The 23,488-nt window shown below is 37.4% G+C and overlaps 1 protein-coding gene across 25 annotated transcripts in view; it reads right to left on the bottom strand.

The window, feature by feature from the left end:
• Positions 1–23,488, bottom strand: part of BABAM2 (BRISC and BRCA1 A complex member 2) — a 493,921-nt gene that overhangs the window by 285,196 nt on the left and 185,237 nt on the right. For all 25 annotated transcript variants that reach the window (XR_012422532.1, XR_012422530.1, XR_012422531.1 and 22 more), the window contains one exon: positions 5,233–5,307. Coding sequence is in view for 20 of the 25 variants with exons in the window: in XM_045368628.3 (XP_045224563.1) it covers positions 5,233–5,307 (75 nt within the window). In the remaining 5 variants the exon portion in view is untranslated. The remainder of the gene's footprint in view (positions 1–5,232; positions 5,308–23,488) is intronic.

Consider the following 23,488-nt stretch of genomic DNA (forward strand, 5'->3'; position numbering starts at 1 on the left):
CTTGCAACCTAGATTACTACCTACTCCCCAAATCAAGTATGTCCACACAGTCCCACTGCTGACTGCATGATTATCCATCCCTGATCTGTTCCTCCTCCCCTTCCAGCCTTGGAAAGATATGCCACTTCCAGGTCTAGCTAATGCCCAAACTTCGTCACAAATGTTTTATGACCTAATCATTCCAATCCATAACAATCTCACTCTTTTTAAAAGCCTACTGGGCAGGTAGCGTACAAGTTAACACTTCACTATTTATTAGTAAATGTTAACTTATCAATTATATTATAAGGTCTCTGAGGACAATGATTATGCTTGACTTTCCTTTCTGTCATTTGTCTAATCCCAGTATCATTTTATGGCAAGATCAGTACTTAGGTGTTCTGCACAGTACTGCACTCAAAAACCAAGCCAGATTCATTCCAGGTACTCTGCTGCAGCTGTGATAAGCTACTCAGAATACTGAGTGGAACTCCAGTTCAAGGTTCTCCTTCTGTTATCCACTGGATCATAGTAAGATCTCCCTGAATACCACACGGCATAGTATAAATCCAGAAAAGTAAAGAAAAGCCTTCTGCCACCCACCGGTACGAGACGGTTAGATTTTAGAGCAAGAGTCACAAATTCACCCACAGGCCATGGCCAAGACATACAAGTGTTCTTGCACAGTGTTTGTAAACAATATTTATCATTGCTTTTACTTAAAAGATAGTCGTTTTTCATATTAACAACAACAACAACAAGCCCTGAGATTCTGGGCTCCTTTTAATAACATCTGGATATCTGGCAACACCAGGCCCCAGATTATCAAATGGAAAACAACTCTGTAGCCGGATAGCAGCTGCTGCCTTTAGATGAAGCAGGTACATGCTAGTTCACTCCAGTCCCTACCATTTCCTTTTGTATTGTATCCAGTCACATTCACTCCCTTTTCAGTACTTGCCTGGCTCCGTTTGCTACTAGGTTTGATTAGAAAGCAGACTGACTCTAAGTAGGTAACCTGCTAGCCAGCATCAGGCTGAGGAGGCTGCTCCTACATCAGATAACCTCAGCACACAAGGACATTCAGAGGCTCTCTTCCATGTTAGTGATCTGCTTAGACCATTGTATAGTTAGATATTCACAACTCTCTGCCTATCCTGGGCTCCTGAACAAATCTAGACACCCTGAACTGAATTCCTGCTTTCTGCCTCTGCTTGGCAGAGTGACCTGGGCTCTGCACTGACTGTGCCCTGACTGATCACTACAGCCACAGTGACTTCAGAAGAAGGATGAGAGCTTCATCTCTTGTATAAATAACCTATTTTAGCTTTTTCACATTCAATTAATTTCCCTGTAGTGTCAAGATTCGGATTCCACAGTGGAACTAAATTGCTACATGCAATCCATCAGGATGAATGGGCTCAGTGTGTGATGTTAAATAATGCCAATAAAAGTCCAAGTACTTCAGTCATAGTAAATTGGTTACAGCCCTACTTCTAACCTGGGCTAGGGCTCAATGATTTCTAGTTTAGAGATACTCCAACAACAATTTAGCCTACATAAACAGTACGGTCATTTCTCACCCAACAAAAAAAAAGTTAATGTTGATTTTCTTTGCACGGTTATATTTGCCCCATCCACTATCAGCTGGAAATAGTTGCTATTTAACCCTCCAGTTCAGTGGGATCCAATAATTTGCCTCCATATTTTTGTATGATGGTACTGAAGGGGTTCCTAGCTCTAGGATTTTAACTTCACTGTCTTCTGTATAAAACTGGCTCATTATTTTAAGTGACCAATTCAAACACACATCATATTTACAAGTAAGCCTCTCCTCTCCCCTAAAATACTGTATTCTTAGTTTCTGAGCTTCTTGTTCAGAGAATAAAAATGTTAGTAGACAATTCAAACCTTTTCTTTAGCTACTTCTCTATGGAGTATGGTTTTACAGAAAACAGAAGCAAAAACAAAAACACAGCCTTCTTAGCATCATATTGTTAAGTTCACTAATTCTCAGGACAAAAATAAAGACAGGAATACACATACAGCACTTTTCACCACACTCTAAGAAAATTAAGAGCAGCAGCATCTAATGACTAGCTGTTTGTTAAAAGAAAGTATATAATTATAAAATCATCTTTCTTTGATTCAGTAACTGTAGAGAATACTTGCACTTTGATCATTTCTGTAATCTCCTTTTTATGCTAGGACCACGATTTCTCCCCATAAACACAGCAGTTGAGAAGTTCAGGGGTATACAACTGAGCCCAGTGGAACAGATATAAAACAGTTGGTCTATGCCTGATCTGTAGAGTACTAAGTATGGACTGTTTCCTGCTATACAGACCACAGAAGAAGAGGATTTGTATGAAATTTCTCATCTGATCTACATGAGCTCACGCTGGATTTCTACCAGCTGCAAAATAAGAATCCTAACAAATACAGAAATATTTTTCGTGTTTATGTTAGTGATTCATCTGACCCTTTGATTTACCTCAACCAAAAGTTATTTCAGACTCTGAAATCAGGCTTCATCTTCAGAATAAATTCACTCTATCCCCTGTAAGAACTATATATATTTACAATACAATATTAAGGGAAATCATATCACTGAATATTGAATCAGATAATCTAAGCACACAAGGACATTCAGATGCTCTTTTCCCTACTCTATCACCTGTAAGAACCACATATATTTACAATACAATATTAAGGGAAATCATATCACTTGAATGGATTTTTCATTTTAACATAAAATAATTCTATTAGTGGGTAAAATAGGCACACCTGGTAATATGAACTTATGAGTGGATGATGGCCTCATCATAGTGTAATGAAATTTCACTGTAGCAAATCAACAGGGTATGCAGTCAAACTCTAAGCTATCTCAATATTTTCAAGTTCTACCTTCATTTTTATTTGCTTGAAATGATAAGGTAAAACTATATTGATGCTGGTGAAGAGTATCCTAACCCTAGGAATTCAGAAAGTTTACTTTTGTAGTTAGACTATCAATTATAGGCCTAGTGATTAGATGAGGAGCATCCAAATGCAAATAATATGTAAAGCAGCTCCTAAGGCAAACTTCCTTTGAAGAGCGTAGCCAAATGTTACAACAACTTTAGGAAAATACATCTTAAAACCCTCAACAAGTATTCTGGATTGTTTCTAGTGTGCTGGTAGCTTTCTGTTTTTGATTTTTCAGTTGTTGCTTTGTGTTATACAAGAGTTTCTCCTTTCTGGTCGTTGTTGCTTTACTCTTTTTGCATGAACTCTAAAGATCCAGAAAGACATTAGTATTGCAATGTAGATATTTTATCTACAGAAGAGACATTATTTCACAGTAATGCAGGGGTTAAACAATATTACAGCTTTGGCAAATAGATTCCATCTTTCTCTTAACTGACTGGCAAGGAAAATAAGAACAGCATATAAAGTCAGAATTCTTAAAACAAAAATACGATAATTTGATGCTGAAGAGATAAATATGAGATTATGAGCCAATAAACATTTTTTTTTTCGACCCTTCAAGAATATGAGCTGAGGCAACATCAATTTCAAATAAACAGGAAGACTGCTGAAACTGATAAGGCACAATAAATTAAAACAAAAGCACTGGAACTGTAAATTGTGGATTAAGGTGATTATATAAATCATGTACTTTCATGTGCTGTTGAACTTGGCTCTAAATGAGCTGAAAGAGAGTTTTAACTGGAATACATGGAGGAGGTCCTGAGTATACACTACAAGGGTTTCTTAGAAGACTGCTTACTAGTCTAACAGAGCACAGTAATTGCCAAAATCAAATTAATTATGCTTGGTTATCACAAATCTAATATATATATATTTTCCACAACCGGACTGTAGAGAAACTGATAGAAATTGATGATTTCCATTCTTTCTTGGACTTTACAATCCTTGGGAACAGAATGCAGAACTAGTCAACTGGAAACTAAAATTGAAAGTTTAATGAACTACAAAACTCTTACGTTTTACTTAGAGAAAAAGAAAATAATTTTATTCTTTAGATGGACTGTATAGACCAGGAACAGTGGCTCACACCTGTAATCCCAACACTTTGGGAGGCTGAGGTGGGGGGACCACTGAGACCCCTTCTCTACAAAAAATAAAAAATTAGCTTGGCACAGTGGCGCATGCCTGCAGTCCCAGTTACTCAGAAGGCTGAGGTGGGAGGATCACTTGAGCTTGGGGGGAGCTATGGTCACACCACTGCACTCCAGCTTGGGTGACGGAGCAAGACCATGTCTCCAAAAAACACAAAGATGGAATGTATTAAAAAAAAATTCCCTAACCTTTTCTATGGTTTATAGTTTATATTCTACTAAATCATACTTATAACCATTATCAGAATTAACATCTACTATTATTTATTGATTAGCACAACATGCAAGCAAACTTGTACAAAGATTCTGTCTTTTCTTTAGGCAGTTATGAATACCATTAACTCTCTGAACAACATCAAATTAGGAAGGTAGAAATTTTTCTTACACTAGATTGCAATTAAAGAACCACAGGTTCAAATACGGTGCAGAGGGAGGCCAGCCAAATCTTTTTTGTTTGTTTGTTTTTTGTTTTTTGAGATGGAGTCTCACTCTATCACCCAGGCTGGAGTGCAGTGGTTCCATCTTGGCTCACTGCAACCTCTGCCGCCCAGGTTCAAGCAATTCTCCTGCCTCAGCCTCCTGAGTAGCTGGGATTACAGGCGCCTGTCACCATGTCCGGCTAATTTTTGTATTTTTTTAGTGGAGACGGGGTTTCACCACGTTGGCCAGGCTGGTCTCAAACTCCTGACCTCTGGTGATCTGCCCACCTCAGCCTCCCAAAAAGCTGGGATTACAGGTGTGAGCTACCTCACCCAACCAAGGGCCAGAACCTTGAAGGCACTTGCCAGGGTGTTTGTAGAATGGAGTGGTGACTAATATTGCATATTAGATAATTGATATGAGAGTCTTTCATTCCAACAACGTATTAAATAAAAGTGATTTTTCCCAAAATTTAATTCACCTATAATAATTTTATTTTATATGGAAAACTCACTTCTAAATGACTTTTACAGTTACTATTTTAGCTTTTAGGTAACAAAACAGCTCAATGGAACTTCATGTAAGAAACATTTTTAGTAGAATTCATCATCTGAACAAAATGCTGACAAACCAGTCATACAAATATTGAGTTAAATAATTACTTTAAAAGCTCACTTATATTCTCATACTGATAATCATATATTTTTACCTTGAGAAGGTATGTGGGGATATTGCTGAAATCCACTGGCAACTTCAAAAGGAAACGAGCTGAAAATTCACCAGTCTGTAAAAAGAAAGTTATAATAATAAGATTAAAATCAAAAATAGATTATGAAGTGACAATTATAGCCAAGGCCACAAGTTCAACCTGTTCAAAATGCAGGCATCTTCAATTTGGTTTTCCTAACATTAGGCAAGAAAAGAAGGTTGGAAAAGTAGGGGAGGATCAAAAAGAGTTCTTAAATTATTAGTTACTAAAAAGCACAATTTGAATTTTTTAAATCTGCATTTTAAATGTACAATAAAATTATAATGTAGCAGTATTGCCTTTTTGTTTCTTAAAAGTATGAAAAGAATATACAAATGTATGATTATTATTTTTTTAATCCCAAACAATAAAGACAGACCTACCCCTTTGATTCATTTGTCTTTTTATTAAAGCATTCAGAGCATATCACTAATATTTATAAACCACAAAGCTGATGGCATACACTACCACCCTTTTTGTAGTATGTCTGGAAGTACCTGCAAAGGTCAAACTTCTACCTAGCAGTGGGTATTCAAAATAAGTTTCCCATCTCCTGAGAGTCCACTATATCATTATCATTAACTGATGTTTTTTCCTAACTCCCTCCATGAACTGATCTCTATAGAAAAGAGGTACAGGGGTTTGGCGATTTAAAACATTTAACTAAGCTATAAATAATGACTTTTATTTGCTAAAACAGAAAACTCATTTAAAAGAAAAACGTTTGCCTCTCAATTTTTATGATAGGAAAGCCCAGGGAATCACTTTGTCATAGTCTAGAGGAGGACTTTTCCAACTAGGTCATGCAGAGATCTAGCGGTGCTAGAGAACCTCTGCAAAGGCAACCAAGATGTGTCCTGACCTGGTGGAATCCTCAGTCTTCCATCCTGTCTCACCGCAAGTGTGCAGCTCAGCCTGGCATTTTGACATGGTGTGTTTTACTTAGACATATTTGAAAAAAGAACTCCACAAATGATCCAGAACGACTCAGAGTGGATGTCCATCCTTTTCATATTGTAACTACCAAAGAGTTCCCACTCTTTAAAAAATGAGCAGCACAAACTCCCGCAAACACATCTTAAAACGTGGCAAGCGTTTACAAATATTTTTATGAGTGGGTGGATGAATGCACCTAGGCACACATGCATAGATAGCACTTTAGACAATTTCTACAAACACCCTAGCAAGTAGCTTCAAGGTTCTGGCCCTTGCCTGGGCATGGTGGCTCATGCCTGTAATCCCAGCACTTTGGGAGGCCAAGGCAGGCAGATCACCTGAGGTCAGGACATTGAGACCAGCCTGGCCAACACGGTAAAACCCCATCTTCACTAAAGAATACAATAATTAGTCAGGTGTGGTGGCACGTGCCTGTAGTCCCAGCTACTCGAGAGGCTGAGGCAGGAGAATCACTTGAACCTGGGAGGCAGAGTTTGCAGTGAGCCGATACTGCACCACTGCACTCCAGCCTGGGCAACAAGAGCGAAACTCCATCTCAAAAAACAAAAAAGGTTATGGCCCTAATTTTAAAACTCTGATCTAAAACCTAGAAAATACAGACAGAAATATAAACCTTGAGCTCTGAAGAGAATAATAATAACTAATATCTGCCTAAATGTTGTTTGTTTTACCGCTCACAACATCTTTTAACTTACACCAACCTCTGGCTAAGGACAGAGCATTTCTTCATTACCATAAGCCTAACCCTGTGACAGACAAGGTAGGAATGAGAGTTGAATGGACAGAATCAAAGCTGAGGCAAGCCAGAGAGAGTGACAGAAGCCACTGTGCCACCAGGAATGCCAATGGTGAGAAACAGGATGGATGCTCAGAGCTGAGTAGCTATTCTCAGTATTGAATGCCATTATGTGCAGGCTACTCACAACTCAACACTTGAGAGAATACTTAAGAGCCACTAAGGATCTACAAATAGCTCATCATGGTGGGTGGGAGAAGGTTTGTGAGATCCTATTATAATTCTTGCCTTCTGTTATAGTCCAAGATTACCAAAAGGTGTGGTTTTGGTATTATGTTAAGCTCCTAGATGACTCTAAAACTAACATACTCTGGTAAGTGTGGTTCTTTGGAACAAGACACAGCTAAACCTAAAAATGTCTGTTTTTAAGTACAAGGGGTCATACTTCGAAAGGGGTAAGTGTAGAGGCAACAATAACAGCATAGAGTTAAATGGGAGCTTCTAAGACGGACGCCTAGCCCAATGAGAGTTTGGGGGTGTAGAAGGAAAGACAGAAAAGTCTTCCCTTAGCGCTGTGTACAGTGCTACAGAAGAAGGACCACTCATGAAAGAATACATGCTCCAGGCCGGGCGCAGTGGCTCACGCCTCTAATACCAGCACTTTGCGAGGCCAAGGCAGGTGGATCACAAGGTCAGGAGTTCGAGACCAGCCTGACCAATATGGTAAACCCCGTCCCTACTAAAAATATAAAAATTAGCCAGGCACAGTGGCATGTGCCTGCAATCCCAGCTACCGGGGAGGCTAAGGCAGGAGAATCACTTGAACCCAGGGGAGGCGGAGGTTGCAGTGAGCTGAGATCGCACCACTGCACTCCAGCCTGAGAGACAGAGCAAGACTCTGTCTAAAAAAAGAAAAAAAAAAAAAATCATGCTCCCAACAACTGTCCACATTCTCTTTCTCCTATATAATTAATTTTCCCTTCTTTACTCAATCACTTTCATCAGCATGTAAACATCATTTTTTAAATGTCTCCATTCACTTCATATCCCTCTTCAGCTCCCATTTCATTTCTCTGTTTTACTTTAAAAAATAATCCCCTGTAAAAAAATTAACCTATATTTGAGGTCTACATTTCCTCTTTTATTATTTTCTCTTAAGTCCTCATCAGTCAGCCTTTCCCCACCACCACTCCACCAAAACAGTTCCTCAAGGTCACCAATGACCTCTCCATTGCCAAATTCAATGATCATTTCTCAGTCTTCATCTTAGTGTTCTATCAGCAGCATTTTGACACAGCTAATCACTCCTTTCCTGGAACATTCTTTACTTGGTTTCCAGAATCCCAGTTTCTCTACTTCACTGGCCCTCCCTCTGGTCTCCTCAACCCTTGAATATTGGAGATTGGGGTATGCCTGGGCTTAACTCTAAGACCGCCTTTCTTTATTTACATGCCCAGATGATCTCAACCAGGCTCATGACTTTAAATAAAGTATATGCTGATCATTCCCAACTTGTGTATCTCCATCCCAGACCCTTTTTTTAATTCAAATTTCACTTATCCAACTCCTGTCAACAAAACTCAATTCCTGATTGTGTGCTCTTCTCTTGGTATTTATTCCTCATTTCAGTAAATGGCAATTCCATCCTTTCAGTTACTCAGGCCAAAAACCTAGAATCATTTTTGACTCCTATCTTTCCCTCTCACCTCACATTCAAAGTGGTGGCAAATCTTGTTAACTCTCCCTTCAAAATATATGAGTCTCCCTTCAAAATATTGACTTTTGGACTCTCCCTTCAAAATATATCCTGAGTCCAACCACTTTTCACCACCTCTATAACCACCTGATCTGAACCACCTTTATCTCTAAGCCTGGACAACTGCAATTGCCCCTAACTGTGTCAGCCCTTGTTCGCCTGCAGTTTATTCTCATGACAACAGGCAGAGTGATTCTTTCAACACATCACTTGGATTCTAATCCTCATTTGCTCAAAACTATCAAATGGTCAGGATTTAGCTCCTTTACAGAATAATTTGACAAGGTAACAACTGAGCAAAGATGGAAAGAGGGTAAGAAACAAACCATGTGGAACTGAAGGAAAAACACCCCAGGCAAAGAGACCAAGTATAAAAAGGGTTGATGCAGGAGTGTGTCTCTGTGCTCAGGGGATGGCAAGAAGGTCAGGGTTACAGGAGCAAATAAGCGCTAACACGGATCAAAGTCACCCAGAAACTCTCTCTTCCATGGTATGAGCAATTTCTAAACCCCTGGAGGACGTGCAACAATCATTCATAAAATCAGTGCATGAGAAAATGGCTACTACATCTATGTGGAACAACTGTGAAGTCATTCCTGGGGATGTTGAGGCAAGCTTTTAAAAAGTACCATGGGATTCAAAGAGTTTGGGGAAGGGAGTTGGAGGGATGATGATAAACCAAACTCAAGTTTTTTCTTAATTTTCAGTTTATAAACCAAACCACCTACCAATAAATAAATAGCCATTACACTACCTAAAAATGTCAACCTGTAACCTGTAAATTAAAATGGAATTTTAAAACTTTTAAACTCAGAGGTGTGTGTATATATATATGACTGGTTTTTTTACATATACATACATATATAAACAACAACAAAAGTGAAATGTAGGATTTTAAAAGTTAAAATAACTCTTGTACATATACGGTAATAGGAAAGATAATTGCATATTTAGCACTTGGACTCATTTGAACTGCTAGTTATTTTAGTCCATGCACTGCATTTTAGCTCTTTTGCCCTATTTTAGTTTGTACAATATATTTTTATTCTACCAGCTATTTTAGACCAACATTCTTTTAAAAACTCTAAGATGATCCCTACTTTATTTCTTCTCAAAATGTTGATCCTAGAATTAATATAAATTTGTGTTTATTGGCAACAGGCTGATTTACACAACTAATGTCATACTGAAAGAAATGTTGGTCCCAGGACTAATATAAATTTTTGTTTATCAGCAACAGGCTGATTTACACAACTAAATTCATAATAAAAGAAATAATACTATGAAGGGAATTTGGGAAATCATAAAAAGCACTTTATGATTGCCAATTTTCAAGCCTATCATACATTCCTTATTTTGCCATTGGAAGAACAAAGAAAACTCAGCACTTGTTTCTGACAGCAGTGGAAATGTTGAACACTAAGACTCAAGAATTCAGTTTTCCATTCTGGCACTGATTTTCCTTACGACCTATAAGCCAATCATCTTCTGTGAAACTGAGTACACGATAGTTTTAAAACAATCTTAATGTAAAATAAAGTTATAACCCGTAAATGAAGAGCAAAACAAGTGAAAAATCCTTGTTCGACCTCAGATAATGACTTTTCATGTGGTTTTATATTTGAATTTCCAACGGTTATTCAAGCAATTTATGGTCACTCAGTTGTAATGTCAAAGATTGCTTTCACAGCAATCTTTCCTGTAAGCTGAAAATGAGACATTTAGATGCCGCCAAGTGAACAGAATAATTTGATTTTTTTTTTTTTTTTTTTTGTGTGTGTGAGTCCTTGGTCAAAATCTTCTCTTGGATAGATGTAGAAAATTATCTAACCTATGACTGTTAAAATGTCAGCCTTTCTGCCAACTGTCTTAATGGCAATTTCCCCAGCATTAGCAATAAATATGTGCATCTTTCCTTTTTTCAAGTTATAGTACATTGGCAAGTAACTTAAACTAACAAGACTCTGAGTTTTGGCAATTTATTAGGTCTAAGCTTTTCTTCTGGTAATCACAGCTGTGACAGTTTTCTTCTCCTTTTAGAAGTAACAGGTAGACATTTTGTGCAGAATGGAGTCCAAGTTCAGGTTGCTCTGTAAGGGAAAATTTTACTTCCTTTCTTGGAGACACTTCCCTCATCAACAAACAAGCGTTTTATCTGAAATCGACTGTTCTTACCACTTAGACAGCTAAAAGCTAAGAAACACTCGAGTGATTATAACTTTAGCTGGGTGACAAACTGGTAAGGCTGATTCTTCAAATGGACTCTGAAAACCAGTAAGCCTAAACCTGGAGATTGTTCCGTAGCACATGCATAAATATACACTACATGTGAAAAGGAAAGCCAGAGTTAGTCTAACTAGAATTTTATAATTTACAAAATGTTTTCTAAGATATGTCATTTAATTATCCCCAAAACCCTGCTTGGTAGATACAATTCATTTATACTCAGAAATGAGAAAACTGAGGCCTAGAATAGTCAAGAAACTTGCCTATAGTGATTGAGAGAGTAACAGTTACAGAGCTCAACCCCAAGACTCAAGGTGTATTCATCCATTCATGAGTATGTATTAAGGGCCTGAAATGTGTCAGGCACTCTGCTAGGCATTACAAACTGGTGAGTAAAAGAGACAGGACCACTGCCCTTATGGAGCTTATAGTCTAGTAGGTGAGTCAGATATGAATCAAAATAATCACTCCTATCAATTATAACCTGTGTGGAGAAATGGGAACATTTAAACACTGTTAGTGGGAATGTAAGTTAGTTCAGGCAGGTGGAAAGCAGTTTGAAGATTTCTCAAAGAACTAAAAATAGAATTACTGTTTGATCCAGCAATTCTACTACTGGATACATACCCAAAGGAAAATAAATCGCTCTACCAAAAGGACACCTGCACTTGTATGTTTATTACAGCACTGTTCACAATAGCAAAGACATGGAAACTACCCAGGTGCCCATCAATGGTGAATTGGATTTTTAAAATGTGGTTATACCATAGAATACAACATAGAAATTAAGAAAGAACAAAATCATGTCCTCTGCAGCAATATGGACGTAGCTGGAGGTCATTATTCTAAGGAAATTAATGCAGAAACAGAAAACCACATACCACATGTTCTCACTTCTAAGTAGAAGCTAAACACTGAGTACACACGGACATAACGATGGGAACAACAGACACTGGGGATTCCAAAAGGAGGGAGGAAAAAAGAGGACAAGAGTTGAAAAACTTCCTATTGAGTACTATGTTCACTGTTTGGGTGGCAGCATCAACAGACACCAAAACCTTAACATCACACAACATAACCCTGTAATAAACCTGTACATGTACTCTCTGAATATAAAATAAAAAATAAATAAAATAAAGTATAACCTGTGATAAATGCTATCAAAAGGCACAGTGCTCTGAGAGCAAATTCCAGGAGGAAATGAACCATCTAGGGTTGGGGGCTCATTACTTGGAGGGAATTTTTTTAAAGCTAAGTCAAAAGACCACATGGAAAAACAAATAACACTAGGCAGGAAAAGTCTAAAGAAGAAACGCAATGAGAGGGAACTATATATAAAGCATAATTTTTCTCTGGTCATTTAAGATTTTCTCTTTTTGTCTGGTTATCAGTATTTTTACTATAATGTTTTTAGTTTTTCCTTGCATTTATCCCAGCAGAGGTTTGTTGAGCTTCTTGAATCTGTAAATTTCTGTCTTTCACCATGGAAATGTGTTATTTCATCAAATGCTTTCCTGCCTTCTCCCTTTCTCTTCCCCTTCTAGGACTCCCGTTTCTTGTATATTAAACATTTTGATACTATCCCATAATATCAAGGCTCTGCTTTCCTTTCTTCCAAGTATCAATGTCCATCCAGTATCTGCCTGCTTTGATCACTCTCTAGTGTTCTCAGGCAAATGGCTTTATATTTTGCTCAGAGCTCTGAGCTGTTGTGAAGAGTCAGGTCAACAGGAGCTACTTGGCCATTACAAAAAGTGCAACTTGACAGAAATCTACAAATATTTTAATATACTGTTGACAATACTATGGAGAAACAACCACTTTCATATATTGCTGCTGGGTTAATAAACCTGTATAAATTTTACAAAAGTTACTTTGACAATAAAATTATGAACACACAATCTTTGATCCAGCAATTCCACTTCTAATTATTTATCTTACAGACATACCTGAACACATGCAAAGTGACATATATACAATATTATTTATTACAGTATTGTCCATAACAGTGAAAGATTAGAAACAAACTTAATATCCAATAATAGAGCTCAGATGTAATAAATTATGATTCAATTATACAATGTAATAATATACAATTGTAAAAAAAGAACAAGGGTGTTCTATATATGTTTATACAGAAAAAATCTGAGCTATATTAAGTCAAAAGGAAGATCCAAAACGGTGCATAATATATGTTACCATTTGCATAAAAAGGGGGAATATATATTAATATTTCCTTATATATGTACAAACTAACTGAAAATCTATACTAGAAAAAAGTTATATTAGTGCTTACCTGGATAGGAGGAAAGTGGTATGATTTGGGTGGACAAAGGACAAAGATGGGAGGGAGACTTTTCATGATATTACTTTACATAGACTTTGATTTTTGAACAATATGAATACACTATCCATTCAAAAAAATTTTAAGGAGTTAAAAAAATAAAACTAAAAGCACATATAATGAAATGTCCACAATTCAGGCATTATTCATTCATTCATTCATTGAACAACTATTTACTGAGCACATACTGTGCCAAGTACTAGGCTAGAAAATGGAGAATTTAAGACAAAACAGTCTATATGTCCTCAGGGAACTTAAAGTCTATTTTGACTAGACTGGCAATTAAACAAAACAGTACGATGTGGTAAGTGTTTTGACAAAGATAATTCACAGGACACTTTGGAAGTAATTTAGTCAGGACACTTAGTTTCCAGTGACAGAAGAACTCCAATTCAAACTAACTTGAACAAATAAAAGAGAATTTATTGAAAGGATATGAGGGATCTCATGAAACGTAGGGATAAAAACATAGCATGGCCTCAGTTCCAAGGATTCTAATACCCACAGAAGTTTCTCTTAGTCTCTTGTCTCTGCTGTCTCTGTACTTCATTTTCCTTTCTATTTGCCAGCTTCTGATTCTTTTGACCAGATGTTATTAGCAAAAAGTTCCCAGATTTACAGGTTACAGACCAATTACTCATACAGAAACCGATCTCATTCCCTCAGTACTAACTCCAAATTCCCAGGGAAGAATTCTGTTTGGCTTAGGTGAGCCTCCCTGATCTAATCAACACATTTCCACAGTTCTTTGAAGTAAAAAATGGTACCATAAATTCTTGAAAATAATTGAAAAACTAGGAAACTCTTTTCTGAGAAGGAAACAGATTGCATCATTTGTACATTTCCAAAAACAATTTTTTAAACACCTGAAGAGTTTTTGTACAGAACACTTGAAATGTAGGATTCTTTTTGTCTTTTGCCTTTTAGTACACGAGAAAAAAAAGGCACTAAAACCCGCCTCAGCTGGTCCTTCGACAACACTTGTCCATTTCTTTCATGGCGAGAATACTGTGCAAGGAGTGCACCATACATCGAAATGGCCACCAAAGAGATGGAGCAATGCACCCATCATTTCAGAACAAATGAGTGGCCTCACAAAGATGAGCAAGGTGGCACAATTAGAGTCCTTCCTCACATGCTGTTCTGAAAAGTATAGGCAAAGGAAATGGAAAGGATTTCCTTTGCGTTTCGTATGCTTCCTGAAAATAAGGTCTTTTCCACTCAATGCATCCTGCTGCTGAAAGAAACTTGAATTTCCTACTGATACCTCTACTATTTAAAAAACAAGAACAGAGTTCCTTTGGAATATCAGCATCATTTTAAAAGTTATCATCTACACCTTTAATATCTTGAGATATAAAGTAATTTAGATAGTCACACACTACTTTTTATTAATAAGGTTAAAATCCAGAGATATAAGCTATTGTAAGCAAGATCTTAAGTATTTCCGTTGACATACAAGTCAAAATTCAGTACAACAAATTCCATTGCAAAAATAACTAAAAAGGGAGCCACTGTCGTGGTTCATTTATTTTAAAGAATGTCCAACTCCTAAAAGTTCCATGTGGTTAAAAACTAAACTAAACAAATATGGTCAATTCTTTGGAGAATACTGTGGCATATCTGATCACCACACTACACCCTTTTCAAAGAAGCCACCACATGTTAACCTTCAAGTCAAATGCATTCAGGACATAACCCCCAAGCAGCAAAAATTAAAGGGGGATTATGGGCAAAGGCCCCTGCATGCCCTGCTATATATGGCTGACTGGCATGACCAGAGCACCTACTACATCCTCATGCCAGTAGGGGAAAGGCCATCCACTTCCAGGCTCCCTAGATATTTTGATCTTTCTCTTAGCAACTCTTACCCTCCTCTCCTATCATGCTAGACCAGTGTTATCTGAGAGAAAAATAATGCAAAGCACAAATGTGAGCCATATATATAATTTAAGATTATTTAACATTTTCTAATAGTCACATTTTAAAAGGCAAAAAAAGACAGGTGAAAAGTTAGTAATACATCCCAATATATCTAAAATATTAGCATTTCCACAGGCAGTCAACATAAAAATTATTAACGAGATTTTCTGTACTAATTCTTCAAATTCTGGTGTGTATTTCACATGTGCACACATCTCAGTTTCGACTAGCCACATTTCAAATGCTCAACAGTCGCATGTTTGACTAGAAGTTCCTGTACTGGACAGCATCGTTCTAGACATTTTCCCATTAACATTAATCCCCACATTAAGGTAAACACTCCCTACTACAAATACCTAAAGACCTACATAAGCTACCAAATACCACAAACCTGAAAGATTACTCACAAGCAGATTGATAAATGTCAGCAGGTTAATGGGAATGACCATGGGACAGCCTCTTTTAGCCAATGTCTTTTTTCTTTTTCCTCCAAAAACTGTCTAAACCTATTGCCATTACTTCCTCTTCTCCACCTCTCTCCCTAATACTCTGAAATCTGTTCTCCCATCCTCAGAAGTCCATCAAAACTGCTCCTGGTAAGATAAGCAACACTCTCTTTTCTAATTTTCACTTTTACCTTGCTTTCTACACTTTATCTGCACCTTGGAGGTCACAGCCTCTATTGGTCCATATATGGTAACTTTATGACTAACAGCATTTTGAGAATGGGGGACAGGAACAATCATTGACCTGGCACTTATTGAGCACCTATTATAATAACTTACTTCAATGATATGCCAAAAAAAGCCAATAATAATACTTTATATTACTTGACTCCATATTTACTCAACACTCTGTTTCCCACACAAGATCTAATTTAACCTTTGTGTTGAGGTCCAGGCAACAGTGTAGTTATCTCCAGTAAAGTGACACATGGAAAACCTATAGTCACACAAAAAGAACTGGTGGCAGAATGAAAACCCAAAGCTGCTGCTCCCTAGATCACTTTCCCTCTCCAACACATCTTCAAATGGCCTCTGCATAGAGGAGCTCACACTCAAACACTGCTCAGATACTTTCCCTTTGCACATAATACCACAGCACGATGACATGATGGAAGCTTAAGACATTAACTCAAGTGAGGAGATACCATAAAATGGCTCCTTTCTTTTCTCCACAATATTTTTAAATGTTGCCAGAGCTTAATGGATAAGCCAAAGATTCTTAAAATCTTACTAGGATTTGGGTCAGATACAAGCAAAAAAGGTAACTGTTTCACATCCCATTATAAAAGCATAAATCATTATTAAGGAAAAAATATGTTGCTTAAAAAACTGCTTTATCTCACAGATAACCTATTGATGATCTGTATATGTAAACTATATGATTTTGGAATAGCTTAAAACTTACATTTCATATCTCAAAAAAATAACACTTTAATCAAAATGTTAGGTATGATAAGCCAATTTTAAGTTCTGGGAATCAAAACAAATCAAAATAAAATTCACAAATTTGCTTATTGTGCATTGTTGCAGTTAATAAACACTGTGTTTGAGTACCTGTCCTCTCCAAAACTCATGCTGAAATTTAACCCACAATATGGCAGTATTGAGAGGTGGGGCCTTTCACGGGTTAATGGGTTAATGGATTCATGGGTTATCATAAGAGGGGACCTAGTGGCATTACAAGAAGAGAAAGAGACCTGAGCGAGCATGTTAGCAAGCTTAGCCCTCTCGCCATGTGACGCCCTGCACCATTTCAGGACTCTGCACAGAGTCCTCAACACCAAGAAGGCTCTCACCAGATACAGACTCTCAACCTAGGACTTCTCAACTTCCATAATTGTAAGGAATAAATTCCTTTTCTTTATAAGTTATTAGTTTCAGGTATTCTGTTGTGAGCAACAGAAAACGGACTAAGACACACTGGTTCTTCTGATACAAACATCCATGACAAAAATGTTAACAAGGCAATATAAAATAGAGACAATAAATAATAATAATAATAATAGAGGCAATAAAAAATGAAACCTTAGGATTTACCCATTGAGAAAATGTATGATGTATCTTTGTTTTGATATATTATATTAAAACAGGATATATGCTTTTAATAGTAGTTCTTACATTATGGGAATTCACCACTTTAAAATTATGATCTTAAAAATAGCTCTGATCAAACAGGTAGCAGTAGATATCGTTGTGGTAATGGAGTATCTGCATCTTGATGTCAATGGTGATTAAAGGAAATTACATGTGTGATGAAATGGCACGGAACTATATGCATACATTATACCAATGTCAATTTCCTGGTTTCTGTATTTTATTATAGTTAAAGAAAATGCAACCACTGGGGAAAACTGAGTGAAGGATATTCAGGATGTCCACTCTGCAACTTCCTATAAATCTATAATTATTTCAAAATGAAAATGTTTACAAAATATAAAATAAATACACAGTTCTTAAATTTTAACCTAAATATTCTTTTTTTATTTCTTCTATTTTTTTTCTTTTTTATTATACTTTAAGTTCTAGGGTACATGTGCACAACATGCAGGTTTATTACATATGTATACAGGTGCCATGTTGGTGTGCTGTACCCATTAACTCGTCATTTACATTAGGTGTATCTCCTAATGCTATCCCTCCCCACTACCCCTACCCCACAACAGGCCCCGGTGTGTGATGTTCCCCTTCCTGTGTCCAAGTGTTCTCATCGTTCAATTCCCACCTATGAGTGAGAACATGCGGTGTTTGGTTTTCTGTTCTTGTGATAGTTTGCTGAGAAAGATGGTTTCCAGCTGCATCCATGTCCCCACAAAAGAAACAAACTCATCCTTTTTTGTAGCTGCATAGTATTCCATGGTGTACATGTGCCACATTTTCTTAATCCAGTCTGTCATTAATGGAAATTTGGGTTGGTTCCAAGTCTTTGCTATTGTGAATAGTGCCGCAATAAACATATGTGTGCATGTGTCTTTATAGAAGCATGATTTATAATCCTTTGGGTATATACCCAGTAATGGGATGGCTGGGTCAAATGGTATTTCTAGTTCTAGATCCTTGAGGAATCACCACACTGTCTTCCACAATGCTTGAACTAGTTTACAGTCCCACCAACAGTGTAAAAGCGTTCCTATTTCTCCACATCCTCTCCAGCACCTGTTGTTTCCTGACTTTTTAATGATCACCATTCTAACTGGTGTGAGATGGTATCTCATTGTGGTTTTGATTTGCATTTCTCTGATGGCCAGTGATGATGAGCATTTTTTCATGTGTCTGTTGGCTGCATAATTGTCTTCTTTTGAGAAGTGTGTGTTCATATCCTTTGCCCACTTATTGATGGGGTTGCTTATTTTTTTCTTGTAAATTTGTTTGAGTTCTTTGTAGGTTCTGGATATTAGCCCTTTGTCAGATGAGTAGATTGCAAAAATTTTCTCCCATTCTGTAGGTTGCCTGTTCACTCTGATGGTAGTTTCTTTTGTTGTGCAGAACCTCTTTAGTTTAATTAGATCCCATTTGTCAATTTTGGCCTTTGTTGCCATTGCTTTTGCTGTTTTAAACATGAAGTCCTCGCCCATGCCAATGTCCTGAATGGTATTGCCTAGGTTTTCTTCTAGGGTTTTTTATGGTTATAGGTCTAACATTTAAGTCTCTAATCCATCTTGAATTAATTTTTGTATAAGGTGTAAGGAAGGGATCCAGTGTCAGCTTTCTACATATGGCTAGCCAGTCTTCCCAGCACCATTTATTAAATAGAGAATCCTTTCAATCTGAGCACCTCTCCCCCTCCAAAGGAACGCAGCTCCGCGCCAGCAAGGAAACAAAGCTAGATGGAGAATGACTTTGATGAGTTAAGAAAAGAAGGCTTCAGACAATCAAACGTCTCCGAGCTAAAGGAGGAAGTTCGAACCTATCGCAAAGAAGCTAAAAACCTTGGAAAAAAGATGAGACGAATGGCTAACTAGAATAACCAATGTAGAAAAGTCCTTAAATGACCTGATGGAGCTGAAAACCATGGCACAAAAACTATGTGATGAATGCACATGCTTCAGTAACCGATTAGATCAACTGGAAGAAAGGGTATCAGTGACTGAAGATCAAATGAATGAAATGAAGTGAGAATTTTAGAGAAAAAAGAGTAAAAAGAAAGGAACAAAGACTCCAAGAAATATGGGACGATGTGAAAAGACCAAATCCACATCTGATTGGTGTACCTGAAAGTGACGGGGAGAACGGAATCAAGTTGACAAACACTCTGCAGGATATTATCCAGGAGAACTTTCCCAACCTAGCGAGACAGGCCAACATTCAAATTCAGGAAATACAGAGAACGCCACAAAGATACTCCTCGAGAAAAGCAACTCCAAGACACATAAATGTCAGATACACCAAACTTGAAATGAAGGAAAAAATATTAAGGTCAGCCAGAGAGAAAGGTCGGGTTACACACAAAGGGAAGCCCATCAGACTAACAGCAGATCTCTTGGCAGAAACTCTACAAGCCAGAAGAGAGTGGGGGCCAATATTCAACATTCTTAAATAAAAGAATTTTCCACCCAGAATTTCATATCCAGCCAAACTAAGTTTCATAAGTGAAAGAGAAATAAAATCCTCTACAGACAAGCAAATGCTGAGAGATTTTGTCACCACCAGGCCTGCCCTACAAGCCCGCCTGAAGGAAGTCCTAAACATGGAAAGGAACAACAATACCAGCCACTGCAAAAATATGCCAAAACGTAAAGACCACCAATGCTAGGAAGAAACTGCATCAACTAACGAGCAAAATAACCAGCTAACATCATAATGACAGGATCAAATTCACACATAACAATATTAACCTTAACTGTAAATGGGCTAAATGCCCCAATTAAAAGACACAGACTGGCAAATTGTAAAAAGAGTCAAGACCCATCAGTGTGCTGTGTTCAGGAGACTCATCTCACGTGCAGAGACACACACAGGCTCAAAATAAAGGGATGGAGAAAGATCTACCAAGCAAACGAAAAACAAAAAAAGGCAGGGGTTGCAATCCAAGTCTCTGATAAAACAGACTTTAAACCAACAAAGATCAAAAGAGACAAGGCCATTACATAATGGTAAAGGGATCAATTCAACAAGAAGAGCTAACTATCCTTATACACCCAATACAGGAGCACCCAGATTCATAAAGCAAGTCCTTAGAGACTTACAAAGAGACTTAGACTCCCATACAATAATAATGGGAGACTTTAACATCCCACTGTCAACAGTAGACAGATCAACGAGACAGAAAGTTAACAAGGATATCCAAGAATTGAACTCATCTCTGCACCAAGCGGACCTAATAGACATCTACAGAACTCTCCACCCCAAATCAACAGAATACATTCTTCTCAGCACCACATCACACTTATTCCAAAATTGACCACATAGTTGGAAGTAAAGCACTCCTCAGCAAATGTAAAAGAAGAGAAATTATAACAAACTGTCTCTTAGACCACAGAGCAATCAAACTAGAACTCAGGATTAAGAAACCCACTCAAAACCGCTCAACTACATGGAAACTGAACAACCTGCTCCTGAATGACTACTGGGTACATAACGAAATGAAGGCAGAAATAAAGACGTTCTTTGAAACCAATGAGAACAAAGATACAACATACCAGGATCTCTGGGACACATTTAAAGCAGTGTATAGAGGGAAATTTATAACACCAAATGCCCACAAGAGAAAGCACGAAAGATCTAAAACTGATACCCTAACATCACAATTAAAAGAACTAGAGAAGCAAGAGCAAACACATTCAAAAGCTAGCAGAAGGCAAGAAACAACTAAGATCAGAGCAGAACTGAAGGAGATAGAGACACAAAAAAACCCTTCAAAAAAATCAATGAATCTAGGAGCTGGTTTTTTGAAAAGATCAACAAAATTGACAGACTGCTAGCAAGACTAATAAAGAATAAAAGAGAGAAGAATCAAATAGACACAATAAAAAATGATAAAGGGGATATCACCACCGATCCCACAGAAATACAAACTACCATCAGAGAATACTAGAAACACCTCTATGCAAATAAACTAGAAAACCTAGAAGAAATGGATCAATTCCTGGACACATACACTCTCCCAAGACTAAACCAGGAAGAAGCTGAATCCCTGAATAGACCAATTAACAGGCTCTGAAATTGAGGCAATAATTAATAGCCTACAAACCAAAACAAGTCCAGGACCAGACGAATTCACAGCCAAATTTTACAGAGGTACAATGAGGAGCTGGTACTATTCCTTCTGAAACTATTCCAATCAACAGAAAAAGAGGGAATCCTCCTTAACTCATTTTATGAGGCCAACATCCTGATACCAAAGCCTGGCAGAGACAAAAAAAGAGAATTTTAGACCAATAACCCTGATGAACATCGATGCAAAAATCCTCAATACTGGCAAACCAAATCCAGCAGCACATCAAAAAGCTTATCCACCATGATCAAGTGGACTTCCTCCCTGGGATGCAAGGCTGGTTCAACATATGCAAATTAATAAACGTAATCCAGCATATAAACGGAACCAAAGACAAAAACCACACGATTATCTCAATAGATGCAGAAAAGGTCTTTGACAAAATTCAACAGCCCTTCATGCTAAAAACTCTCAATAAATTCGGTATTGATGGAACGTATCTCAAAATAATAAGAGCTATTTATGACAAACCCACAGCCAATATCATACTGAATGGGCAAAAACTGGAAGCATTCCCTTTGAAAACTGGCGCAAGACAGGGATGCCCTTTCTCACCACTCCTATTCAACATAGTGTTGGAAGTGTTGGCCAGGGCAATCAGGCAGGAGAAAGAAATAAAGGGTATTCGATTAGGAAAAGAGGAAGTCAAATTGTCCCTGTTTGCAGATGACATGATTGTGTATTTAGAAAACCCCATCGTCTCAGCCCCAAATCTCCTTAAGCTGATAAGCAACTTCAACAAAGTCTCAGCATACAAAATCAATGTGCAAAAATCACAAGCAATCTTATACACCAATAACAGACAAACAGACAGCCAAATCATGAATGAACTCCCATTCACAATTGCTTCAAAGAGAATAAAATACCTAGGAATCCAACTTACAAGGGATGTGAAGGACCTCTTCAAGGAGAATTACAAACCACTGCTCAGTGAAATAAAAGAGGACACAAACAAATGGAAGAATATGCCATGCTCATGGATAGGAAGAATCAATATCATGAAAATGGCCATACTGCCCAAGGTAATTTATAGATTCAATGTCATCTCCATTAAGCTACCAATGACTTTCTTCACAGAATTGGAAAAAACTACTTTAAAGTTCATATGGAACCAAAAAAAGAGCCTGCATTGCCAAGACAATCCTAAACCAAAAGAACAAAGCTGGAGGCATCATGCTACCTGACTTCAAACTATACTACAAGGCTACAGTAACCAAAACAGCATGGTACTGGTACCAAAACAGAGATACAGACCATGGAACAGAACAGAGGCCTCAGAAATAATACCACACATCTACAACCATCTGATCTTTGAGAAACATGATGAAATACACTTTTAAAAAACAACTCTGAGCATGCAGGCGGAAATGTGTTCTTCATTCTTAACATTAAGCTTGCATCCCAAAATGCATCTGTTTTCACCTGTTTAGAAAAACAGGGGTTTCCTAAACATTATAGTTTATAATTATTATTAGCATTTCTTAAACATTATAAAACCAGCATAGACAAGGACTACAATGTCTAAAAATCATTAAAAGAGATGAGCAAAGCAATAAGGAGAAACGATTTGATAAAAATAAAAAGGTAAAGAATTAGACAATAAAGGATGGGCATTTTTTGTTAACGTTTACTTTCAAATGTGTGCTTGCTAAAACTCTCTAAATGGAGGTTCGGGGGCAGGGAGAAGAGTGTCTGCATAGGATGGGGAGAATAGCGTATTTCAAACTCTCAGGCTTGTCAGAAGACTGATAGTAAATCAGAGCCCTTTTCCTCTTCTACATGGTAACATTTTCCTCGTGCCAGCCGATAGTAAAAGGAAGAAGCGTATCAGGTTTTTCAAAGCTTTATACTTTTAGAGCAGAAATGTTTTTAAGAATATAAATATATGTGGCAGAAAGAAAAATTCAGCGATGACAACAGTAAAGACCATCCTCTCTAACAGATACAGAACTGTGTAATGCAAAGGGATTAAGTAATCATTCCCAGTCTTACATTCTTCATAGCAAGCATTTATGAGATGGACTACTTGGACCTGAAAAAAACTAAAATACTTGAATTT

This window comes from Macaca fascicularis, chromosome 13, assembly GCF_037993035.2.
Source record: "Macaca fascicularis isolate 582-1 chromosome 13, T2T-MFA8v1.1".
In the NCBI taxonomy this organism is placed as follows: domain Eukaryota; kingdom Metazoa; phylum Chordata; class Mammalia; order Primates; family Cercopithecidae; genus Macaca; species Macaca fascicularis.